The sequence below is a fragment of the Triturus cristatus genome, chromosome 4_2 (genome assembly GCF_964204655.1).
Source record: "Triturus cristatus chromosome 4_2, aTriCri1.1, whole genome shotgun sequence".
NCBI lineage: Eukaryota > Metazoa > Chordata > Amphibia > Caudata > Salamandridae > Triturus > Triturus cristatus.
In genome coordinates, this window is record NC_140586.1 from 706,374,803 (window position 1) to 706,387,033 (window position 12,231).

A 12,231-nucleotide genomic window follows, 5' to 3' on the forward strand; every position below is an offset into this window, starting at 1 on the left:
CATTGCAACATAAAATGTTGTGCTTGCAATACTACAACAGATTATGAATGCTGAGAATAGCAAAAGTGGCTTCTGAGTTCTGTTCCGGCTCATGTTCTGATTGGCTCATTATCGTGGTCAGTTGTTCTTCACGAGGGCCGGCATCAGTTCGCTGTTTGATAAAGTTACTATTTTGAGAAACAAATTACCTTCACTTGCTTTCCATACCTAATAATACATTGGTATTGTATACCTGTTCCTGAAAAAGCCCCTTATGTTTTTTAAATATGGTAACCTCAACTGAGGCAGATCTCAAGGCACCTGTTCCTGACTGTATTCATAATGTCGAATGACCGCAGATTCAGAACTGCCTTCTGACCTACATCAGCAGCTTTGATGCCCACTGTTTGGTAGTCTGTGAAAGCTCTGACTGTTTTAAAGGATTCTTAGATGTCAAAGCTCTGAATGAAACAAGGGGATGGACAAAATGCTTGAATTACTCTCAGACACTGGCAATAGCTCGGGCCGCATCCCAAACCATTGTTTTTTTGCTTACCATGCCACCTCAGTTTGGACCCAGCTATATGCAGATCATGCCTTGACCCTGCTCCAATGGGAACAGACCAGCCTGAACTGCCAGGCCTTCCCTGAACTGGTATAAAAGCAACCTAAGAACCGGTTTCACTCTGATAAGGGTTCATCAGCTAGGTATCACTTGATTCCAATGGCACAGTGAGCACGAGATCCACATCTGAGCATACCTGTCACACATAAGCCATCAACTGCGACAACAACAAGGTGATGGATTGAATGTTTTAATTAATCTCCACCACTAGCAATCATCTAGAGCTGCATCCCAGTTCATCGTTTTATGCCCACCATGCCATCTAAGTTTGGCAGTTTCAGTCTTGACACTGCTCCAATGGGAACAGTCCAACCCAAACTGCTAAGCACGAAGGTGATGGATGGAATGCTTGAATTAATCTCAGCCACTGGCAATCACTTGGGCCGCATCTTTCTGAATGCAGCAAATTTCACCAGTACTAACTCCACACTCTTATCACCATCTAAGTTCCTGGCCATGATTTTTTTCTTGTTTGGGGCTTTGGGCCCTTTATGAATTGGGTGCCCTGAGACGCTATAAGGACTTTGAGCAAGAACCAGGCGCAGCTGTTGATGAACTTCAGTTCTCTCAGGGTTGTGATGCATACCTACTGACTGGAAAATAATTCTTCTTTCTTCATCCACCTGTAACACCTTCACCAATTGTTTGATTTAAAATTATTCCAGTAAAGCAATGGTAAATCTATGCCACAAACAGGTAGTAACTTGAGTATTTAGTTATACATATTTGTTCTAAAATGGATAGACCTGTTTATGTATGTTTAAAGGCATGCTAATGCATTTTTTGAAATTCTAAAACTTGATTCTGCAAAGTAATTATTGACCTGTTCTGAGATATATTTTTATACAGCAAGCTTGGGTTGCTGAACAAAGAGAAATGTGCATTGTGTATCACAGTAAAGACAAAGCTGGGATATTCTAGGCCCATGATTTTGTAATGCTTTGCTATGGCATTGGTAGTAGCTGAGGAGTGACGAGACATGGCCAGGCTTCTGTGTTGATTTCTTGATTTGAAAATTCCAAGTGACTTATTGAAGATTGCTTCAAAGGATGTTGTGATGATAAGCCATGGGTCAGCCTTAAGAGAGATGTGGCAGAGTGAAGTGGTTTGCCAGTGAGGGAGGCAGACGCAAACACCTGGCACTCTATACCATAGAAATATTTAGAAATATTCATCCCCTATTGCTAATGAGGAGTAAATGGCTCAAACAGCAACAGTACTGGAGGTGAACATGAACATTCCATCTCCAAAGAAAGTTATTGTCTCCTTGCAGTCCTAGGTCATGCCTCATAATTACCTTTGTTTCGTCCCTCTCAGAAATTTTCAAGATCAATGATATGATCTGAATGTGGTTTAGATCACATGATTTTCCCATAGTTTCTTCTATTCTATACTCTCTTCATTGTCAGTTGTCTTCTCTTTCTTTCAGGCATGAGTCCAAATTCCTTTCTTCTGATCCCTGGTGTTGGAATGGCTTCTGGATTTTGGTTTGTTGCTGTTCTGAAATGGGAGGAGAAACCCTGCTGTACTCTTTCTGCTGTTTCCTTGCTTTTACTCTTCTGGGTGTCTGAATAGTTGTCTCAATTTGAAGAGTAAACACCTTTCCTTTGTGTCCACCATGTTTGTGGTAAGACTCCTAGAATTGCGGAGTCACAAAGTGAATCTAAAAATGATTTACTATCCCAGTCTGATGCTGACCACTACATTGAGCCATGTTTCTATCCAAGCATCTAGGTTTCCTCTATCATATCCTTTACCTTATGTGAACAAATCAAACACCATCATGGGCTAGCTCATTTGCGAAGTGTGCACCCATTGCGGTTACATCAATGTAGTGATTGTAGTGCACATTCTACTCCTCTTAGGTCCTTGCTTTGGTGCCTTTGCACATGACAAGACTGTGCTGTCTGGTCTAAGAGCCCATGGTAAGTGACTGTGGTTGGTGAGCCTTACAATAACATGTGATAAACCTTGTATATGATTATGTAAATTACATATAAAGAATGTATAATTGTTGGTACGGTGCCAACCAAAACGGTGCACATCCCGACCGACCGCAGCATATGGGCTCACCGCTTAGGTCCGCAAGGCTCGTGTTAATAGCCATTGAGAGCTGTGGAGCAGAGAGACCTCTCATTGACTATATCAAAGGTAGGATAATTTGAAGACATGCAACAGACCTGCCAGAGACTCAAGAGTGTTTTTGTAGATGAGACTCATTGGTCAGACTCCCCTGGAATCTGTTCATACACAACATTCTATATCTCCAGCTCTTTATTATTCACTACACTAGTACATCATATGTGCATAAGAGCCATTACATAATTATCAATGCATTAGCCCATGCAAATGTTAGAAAGACCAACTGTATGAAAATACCCTACATTGTTATTTATTTTATACATATATATGCGTATGTATATATATATATGTTCACCACAAAGTTCCCCAGCTGTAGGACCGCACTCCACATCCAGTAAGTTTCCAACTTCTTTATTAAGGCATACAGCTTCACTTCCCCATTAAATCCCTGGCCTGACGCGTTTCGAAGCGGTGTTGCTTCTCTTCAGAGGCCGTGTCGGGCAGACACTAGATCAAGGCTCACCACATCCCCTTTGCGTGCTAGCATTAATTAGATGGCCTCCGGTGTGCCTCCATGATGGTAATTTATTCAATTCATGCATGCTGGCATTTGTAGTTATTTTGCCGCCAATTATACCCTCCAGTGGGTTTGTCTGCCGCACTTACTTTGGGATACCTTTTCATAGCCCTCCAGATGGCTGCAGGAAGAGACTTTGTGTGCCTGAATTTATAGACTTGATGTGTCCATCAAGATGTGACATTACACACCACAGGAACCCTCGTTGCTCTCGGGCGATGCGTCGTCCCCGCGGCCTGGAAGCGCCGCGTATAAATGTTCACCACAACGTTCCCCAGCTGTAGGACCGCACTCCACATCAAGTAAGTTTCCAACTTCTTTATTAAGGCATACAGCTTCACTTCCCCATTAAATCCCTGGCCTGACGCGTTTCGAAGCGGTGTTGCTTCTCTTCAGAGGCCGTGTCGGGCAGACACTAGATCAAGGCTCACCACATCCCCTTTGCGTGCTAGCATTAATTAGATGGCCTCTGGTGTGCCTCCATGATGGTAATTTATTCAATTCATGCATGCTGGGATTTGTAGTTATTTTGCCACCAATTATACCCTCCAGTGGGTTTGTCTGCCGCACTTACTTTGGGATACCTTTTCATAGCCCTCCAGTTGGCTGCAGGAAGAGACTTTGTGTGCCTGAATTTATAGACTTGATGTGTCCATCAAGAAGTGACATTACACACCACAGGAACCCTTGTTGCTCTCGGGCGGTGCGTCGTCCCCGCGGCCTGGAAGCGCCGCGTATAAATGTTCACCACAAAGTTCCCCAGCTGTAAGACCGCACTCCACATCAAGTAAGTTTCCAACTTCTTTATTAAGGCATACAGCTTCACTTCCCCATGAAATCCCTGGCCTGACGCGTTTCGAAGCGATGTTGCTTCTCTTCAGAGGCCGTGTCGGGCAGACATTAGATCAAGGCTCACCACATCCCCTTTGCGTGCTAGCATTAATTAGATGGCCTCCGGTGTGCCTCCATGATGGTAATTTATTCAATTCATGCATGCTGGGATTTGTAGTTATTTTGCTGCCAATTATACCCTCCAGTGGGTTTGTCTGCCGCACTTACTTTGGGATACCTTTTCATAGCCCTCCAGTTGGCTGCAGGGAGAGACTTTGTGTGCCTGAATTTATAGACTTGATGTGTCCATCAAGATGTGATATATATATATATATATATTTGCCTCATTTTCAGTCGTAATGAGAAATGTACCCTCAGTCCTTCAAGGTCCAATAGCGGCATGCTCTTGTCATCAACAACATCAAGGTGATGGATGGGATACTTGAATTAATCACAGCCATGGCAATAGCTTGGGCGGTGTTCCAATCCATCGTTAAAACAGGATGATGGAAAGGGATGCAGCCTGAGGGATTGCCAGTGGCTGAGATTAATTCAAGCATTCCATCCATCATCTTATTGTTGGTGCATGCTTACATCAGACAAATGTTCTTCAGATTATCTCCCTGCTTAATGATGTTCCTCTCTTATAGGAAAGAAACATGTGAAGAGGAATTATTCTGTTCCCAGTGAGGATATGTTGTGTGAAATGTAGAGAGCACAACATCAGCTATGACAATTTGTTTTCCATGTAGTGCTTACAAAAATCTGCTATGTACCCAAGCATCAGTAGTGGGACAGCCTGTGTAATAAAATGTATGCTAAACATCGAGCCTAAGCAAACTTTCGTAAAATAGCAAAACGTTCCAACTGAATCAGTATTTGAAGTAGAATGAGAACAGAAGCCACAAATGAAGGGGTGGGTGTACTGTACTGCTAAAATCATACACATCAAAAGCACACCCAACAGTTAGGGGGATCAGGGACTGTGTTAACCTCTGTTTCATGAGGCAGTTTGTCGCAGAGACAAGGTGCAAAACAACCTCTCAAAAGACAGTTGAAGAAAGAAAAGAGTGACTCGAAAAGTGAGTTCTACAGTGGAATTTAGACACCCCATAAAGGTTTATTACAACAATTCAAAAGTATAATACAGGCTAATGGAATTCAGAAACTTCTGAGTTACAAAGAAGTCAGTAGCCATTGTAGTATGGTTTTTCTGGGTTCATATTTTTGTGGGATAATAATAATGATGAATAATGATTTTTTTCTGTGAGATCCAATACGCAGATGGTCAATTAAAATGATTGCAGTTGAAATTAGTTTAATATGATGTACAGAAGTGTGTTTATTAATATGACTTAGTTGTGCCACATTTTTACAGGAAACTCTATTTTTGGGTAAGATAGAAAATGTTTTCGCTCTGTATTCACCCTCTCCCATCTGGTCCCTATGCACATCTTCTCTTCAAACAGCTCTGCAGAACAAAGACAAGAAGATGTAATTTTCCTGCTGTGTTCTGAATGAACATTCTGTGTTGCTAACTAACATTTTCCCAAGGCCCTTCCTTTGTACTTCACCTGCTGAGCCTAGTTTTATTAACTTATGTAAAGACTCATTGTTTAAATGTTTCATATTAAGTTTGAACATCTTCGGATTGCAATAACATAGAAGATGCTGGATGCTTACTTAAAAGGGGATAGTGCCTATGGACTTAGACTAAACTGTTTTGGAGAAAGAGTTGTTCCTCGTAATCATGCCATGATGAGTTTGCTGTTGTATTAATTTGTTATGCAAAAATTGTCAATAAGAACCCCTGAATTTTGGGGGTGAGCAAGAAGACTTTCGTTTTCTGTTAGGGATGCTGCCCGTTTCTTTTTCTGAATTTTGATGCTGACTTGGGACTTAAAATTATTTCTGATTTTGACTACTTTATATAACTCATTTATTCTTTACAGTTTGATTTTGAAATTTTTGTAATAAAACCCTTTTAACTTTCCTCTGACGTAGAACTCAATTGTTGAGTCGTGCCAATGATGTATTTTGCTACTCTGCTTATTTGTTGCTGGGGAGGGTCCCTTGTTGCACAAGATCTACCTGGAGCAGAACTGCCAAAGGTAAATTCAGAGGTGATCTGAATGTTGGGCTGTCCTAAATATTAGGGTAGGGGGTTCTGCTTCCACATATTGGTAGCAGAGGATGGTTGCATTTTAAAGAGCACATCCTCTTTACAGGGTCTCCAAAAGGCTTACCTAGTCCTTATTGCCAAGTAAGAGATAGTAGTGGATTTTTCTGGAACTCTGTCAGAGACTTGGTGCTAGAGTTTCTGAAGAAGTGATTTGCAGTGCGTTTCTAAATGATTTGGAGTGTAGGTATGAATATATTGCATTGATTTGTGGGTGTTGTCTGTATTTTCAGAGTGTGCAGAAGTATTAGTTTGAGGTACGGTTTGTTATGCTTCATGTGAAATGTTTGAATATTTGATGTTAATTTTATTCATAGTAGTTATGATTGTATTCATTCCTGTTTTGCAGCCAGCACGTGTTTCTCCCCTTACAATGCCTGTGTGGCGTGGGCTTTCTCAAAGCCTCCCTCTTACAGCACGCCTCAGGGTGGTCCCTGGGGCACTATATTTGTGTGACTAATGCTTTTTATTGCCGTAATGTGGACACCAGCACTAAAATGCGTTATTCTGACCTCTTATGTGTGGTACTTGCCAGGGCTGACATTTTCTCACCAGTAAAACTAAGCAATAAAGTCCATATAAAGAGCTACATGTCACAAATTACCACCTTTTGAGCAATCAGAAGCACTAGCCTGACTATATGGTCCATTCTAACACCATTCTAGCCCCATTTGCAACCACCAGAACCAGTGCGGTCCTGCCCAGTCCATTCTAGCTCTATTACCACCCAATGGAATAAGCCTGGTTTTGACCTGTTCCCCTCCATTACCCCCATTCCCAATGTGACCCAGTCAGCTCTGCCCAGTGCATGTAAACACCAAAACTATCCATCCAACCCAGTCAGTTTAAACCATTCTAGCCCCAGGTACATCGATCGACCAGAACCAAACAATGGCGTTGCTATCTGGTTGTTTTTATCCAGACTGACCAGTATTTATTTTAGTGTCCCACTCCAAAAATAAACTCACCTAACCTGATATTTCTTCCTCTTAGTGCATGTTTAAAACAGCAACAATAAGAGTAAAGCTTTTTTAAATGTGTTCCAGAGTTGTTTTTATGGTCTATGACTGATAAAGTAAAGTAAACAAAGGCAAAAAAGGGTGTTGAAACTAATACAAACTACTTTGTATAAAGTTCTGTTTATCATGTCTGAGACTTCGCAGAATCCGAAAACATGAACAAAGTATTATTATTTTCTGGGAATGGTGGCGACCCTACTGGCCTATCCACCATAATCCATTCACAGCACCTTTCACCAGTGACAAGTGCTGCCCTGGCTCCTCAATGCCAGGATAAAAGCCAGTGTGTCTTCATTGGGCCCGGCGGGGCTGGAGGCGAGTAGTTGGTGCTCTGACTGCTGAATGTTGCAGAGTGAGTCCAGGCCTGGCGTGACCTCCCTTGCTTTAGCCCTTTCAGCAACCCATTGCTGCTGCTGCAAGTTCTGAGCCCTCGGGCTAGCAGGGGTTTTAGAAGGCTACGGTCGCACAGCCACACAGCAGGGCCAGACTGGGAACCCTAAGCAGCCCAGGCAATTTTCTCGGATGACCACTGGGGAAGCACTGCCTGGCCCTGGAGGATGGAGACGCTTTTGGTACTGGAGTTCGATATTGTAGCACCGCTGCAAAACCGGCCCCCAGTGACAAACCTTACGAATGGCAGGCCACCCAACAAAGTATAAATCAACCCCAAAGTCGGTGTTTTGATGACAAACCCAATATGATAATGTTGCATTATCAATCAATCAATCAATCAAAACAAATTTATAAAGCGCATGGCTGCACTAGCTAGTGCGTCCCAGCGCTACCGCATGGACAATGAAACCTGATTGAAAACAGTGAGGCGAACAGCACATAGAGAGAGAGAGGTCAGCTGGAGTGGACGGGTGGGAAAAGCCACGTTTTGAGCTTTTTCAGAAAAGCAATCTCTGATGATTCCAACCGGAGCTCTGTAGGGAGCATATTTCAGTGGGTGGCTGCTAGAAAGCTAAAAGAGCGTCCGACCATCCTAGCTCTTCTAATCCTTGGGATACTGACCAGACCCGTCCCACTAGATCTTAGGTCCCGAGTGGGAACATACAGAGTAAGAATATCAAAGAATAGTTCATGGTTTTTAGGGTGAAGGCCTACAGGTAATTACATGTAATTTCCAGGTGAGAACTAGTAAAGCGAGAAAGTATTCCACTTTGTATGGATTAAAGTGCTTAACTTTTTTAAAGTATTCCCCGAGCAATGATTTTATTCAGTGTTTCATGGGTGTTACTGAGTTCTGAGTTTCCAACCCGTCTCGCCTCTTTGAAAGGGGGCTTGGACTGATCTACCATCGCTAATTTAAGAGTCAAATGATGGCACGTGTTTGTTTTTCAACTTGAGGTGACAGTAGTACGGAACCCTAAGACACCCCTGAGAAATGATCTCAAGCAATATGATTTAAAGGACAGTAACCCTTAGATACCCATTGGGACCGCCGAAAACACATCCTCACAAGTCCCATTGGTTTATGCGCTGAATACAGCAGTTTGCCTTTTCCAATAGTGTCCCAATAAATATAGTTCCAGAATTAATCACTGTGTAAAACTGTTTCACTGAACATAACTCATAATTCATATATTTTTTTTTTGCAGAATTGTGATGCAACAATTATTGATTCAGAAACATTTAATGCATTCACGCTGTGCCACATTGAGCGAATGACCGATGATGCCTGTCTGTACAGATTTGATCTGCCGAGAGGAAGGAGCCTGGGCCTGACCTTAGGACAGCACATTGTATTAAGGTATCATGCTTTAGACAGTGACTTTCACATCCACCAGTTTGGTCGTCCAGACTCAGAATTCATAGTCTGTGTGAGATCTGCTGTAAAGTTGAGAAACACAGAGTAAGGTAAATATTTCAGAATAAGGTACAATTGCCCACGTTCAGCTGATGAAGCTTTCTGCTGCAGACGGTGAAACACAAAGAGATGAAATGCAAATAATTTCAGACATTGACACACATTATAACATTTTCTTTAATGGGTAGCTGGGCAGTTTACAGGAAGGTTACTACTAAGAGCTTACGACAACGAAATAACCTGTTTTTATGCTTCATTGATTTTAAAGCTGCATTCGATCGAGTCAATAGAGGCATTCTATGGCATAAGCTGAAGCAGTGGTGCCTGCCAGAAAGAATACTAAGACCGATAATGGAATTATACTCGGATACGTGAATGCAAGTGAAAATAGCCGACGGGACGAGGTTCTCCAGAAAGATTTACATGAAGGAGGGCCTAAAGCAAGAATGCGTTCTAGCGCACACCTATTTAATCTATTCATGGCTGATTTGTCACCTATGCTTGATGAAATCAACTCGCATCCCCCTCGCTTGGGAACTCTGCGGATTACACATTTATCTTACGCCGACGATATAGTTCTAGCAAGTCACACTAGTATTGGCCTCCAAAGAGCGATAAACGAGTTGGGAAACTTCGCTAAGAAGACCTGCTGGAGATAAATGTTATAAAAACGAAAGCTATGATTACAAGTCGAGCCATCCATAAACAATCATCATTTAAACGGAGCAACGTGAACCTGGAAGTAGTTGGTAGCTACAAATATCTGGGGATACATTCGGATTAAAGACTAGCTTTTCAAAAACAGAATGAGGCAATAGAAAAAAAGGGAAATGGCCTAACATTTGCATTTTGCTCAATAGCAAAAAGTTGAAAAGGTCTATCTTTCACACCATTACTATTATCATGAAAGCAAACTTCTACCCACTCTAGCATATGGAAGTGAAGTTCAGCATGGAAAAGACGCTGCGGCGCTGTTTAGTCTCCAAACACCAGCATATAAAAAAGTATTCTCACTTCCACATAAAGGCCTCACAGGCGCAGGTCTGGTTAGAATTTGGGCTACAAAATCAGAAAAAGGGGGAGGTAGAGGGAAAGGCTAGGTCCACCCTCCTATGTCATATGTAATGAAAAGATCCGAAATCTCAGATAGAGGACCTAGCAGGAAATTATCGCTCAAATGTAGGTGAAAAATATGGAAAGAAGAAGGAAAAATGTCCTTTCTTGAGTCCCCTCACTCACCAGGGTTTCCACACGGTGACATGCTTCATCATAGGGGCCATCTCAACCCGCTGCGGGTTGAGGCGTGCCACGACTTGCTGAAATACGTAAGAGCACTGTTGTGAGACTATGTGTGGTGTAGTGGTGTGTATAGAGTGGAGTGAGTATTTTTTTTTAAATATCTAACTAGTGGGCTTGATAACTTTTATTCTTGCTCCTAGTTGATATATTAAAAAGGGGTGAGTCCCTAGGGGGCCTGGTTATAATGAGTCAGGTGTCCCTAGTGGGTGTCAACATGTTTCGAGCTTCCCCTAAACTCTTCTTCAGGACAGGCACAGGGTCCAGCTCTATGCCTTCCACTCCTTTTGTGACCTAAATTGGGGATAAAGATTCGTGCTGCAACTAATAAGCATGCGCGTTAATACATACGATTTCTTAACATTTTATCTCTGAAAAATGGAAAAATCACAAAGGTTAGTATGTTGGACAACCTACTCCCGGTGGGGTAGGTAAATTCACTAGCAATCGGTGCGCGTGTTAATGACATGCTTAATCAAAGACCCACACACACACAGTTTAAGGTGCCACAGAAACTGTGCCTTTTAAAATAAAACCTATTCCTTAGTGACATTTAAAACAAGCATTGGCAAAGCCAACAGGTCTCACAATGGCTTTTTCCCCCCATCCGAGCTGTATTGGTAAAGTATTTTGCCCATTACCTTACATTTAAGCAGAGGCAGTTGTAGGCGGGAGGCTGGTAAAATAAAGCTATTTTCATGTAAAAATAAAAAATAAAAAATCTCCCGCTTGAATCTGGTTAGTTTGGCATGTATGCCCGAGCCTGGTGTTTTCACGCTCACCCATGTACAGCGCTTTGAAGCCGTTTTCGGTGAAGGAGGTGCTATATAAAACAACAAATAAAATAATACACAAAAGAGAGACAGCTGGAATCCACAGTACACAGAGCATTCAGGAGTCGGGGGAGTCTAGAGGATGAAACCTCTGGACAAAGCACTTTGAAGGCGCTGCAAGGAGCTATGTAGCACTATGTGAACCCAAGCATAAGTAAACTAAAAATAAAATATAATGTGCGCAGCAGCACAAATAGGGAAATGAAGGGCCCATAGGTCCTTTGCAGCAGGCGGCACTCCTGTTAAAAACAAATGACTCCCTAGACACGCCCCCCTCCTAAAAAATGCGAAAACACAAGAGGCCCGGAAGACAGGGAGAAGCAACACAAGGGAGGTGCGGGGAAGTACGGTGGGAGAGAGTCGTGCAATTGATGCAGACATGCACTCTTGGAGAGAGCATGTCAAACTGATCCTCAAGCCGATGAATGCAGCAGCCCTCAGTTATGGTTTCCGCATCCTAATTGTGAGCGTCTCTTTACGTTCGAACCGCGGACAATTGCATAGTTCCAGTGGCGCACATTTTACATCATTGCATCGAAGCTCCATGTACTCTTAGGGGAAGCTGCACTGCAAGAAATATTTGAATTACTGTATCTGTAGTTAGCATGTGGTTGACGTGCATACAAGCCAACATTTTAAAAGTGGAAATTGGGAGACTAAATAAAATTGGGAGAAAATATTTAGCCCATTGCCTTGCATTGAAGCAGAGGCAGCTGTAGGCAGGAGGCTGGTAAAATATCGGGTCAGAGTTGCACGTATGCCCGAGCCTGGTGATTTCACGCTCACCTATGTACAGTGCTCTGAAGGGGTGAGGTGGGGTGAAGTTTAAGGGGTGGCAAGGTGAGGCGGAAGAGGAAAGAAAGGGAGAAAGTTTTTTGGTAAAGAAAGGGGACGGGAACAGAATAAAAAACAAGGGTTGGCCGCGCGCGAGCGGCCACGAGACGTGATATGTGGTGGGGGAGGGGGAGAAGCGGAAGTTGTGTGCGCGCGTGCGTCATCG

The 12,231-nt window shown here is 42.7% G+C and overlaps 1 protein-coding gene across 6 annotated transcripts in view; it reads left to right on the forward strand.

The window, feature by feature from the left end:
* The window catches only part of CYB5RL (cytochrome b5 reductase like), a 160,350-nt gene that overhangs the window by 88,412 nt on the left and 59,707 nt on the right, over nt 1-12,231 (forward strand). For 3 of the 6 annotated variants that reach the window (XM_085602567.1, XM_085602566.1, XM_085602568.1), the window contains exon 4: nt 8,894-9,045. In XM_085602567.1, the coding sequence (XP_085458693.1) occupies nt 8,894-9,045 (152 nt within the window). Of the gene's footprint in view, nt 1-2,033; nt 2,092-6,103; nt 6,206-8,893; nt 9,046-12,231 lie in introns of those variants that run through there. The other 3 variants (XM_085602570.1, XM_085602569.1, XM_085602571.1) reach the window with 2 other exon arrangements.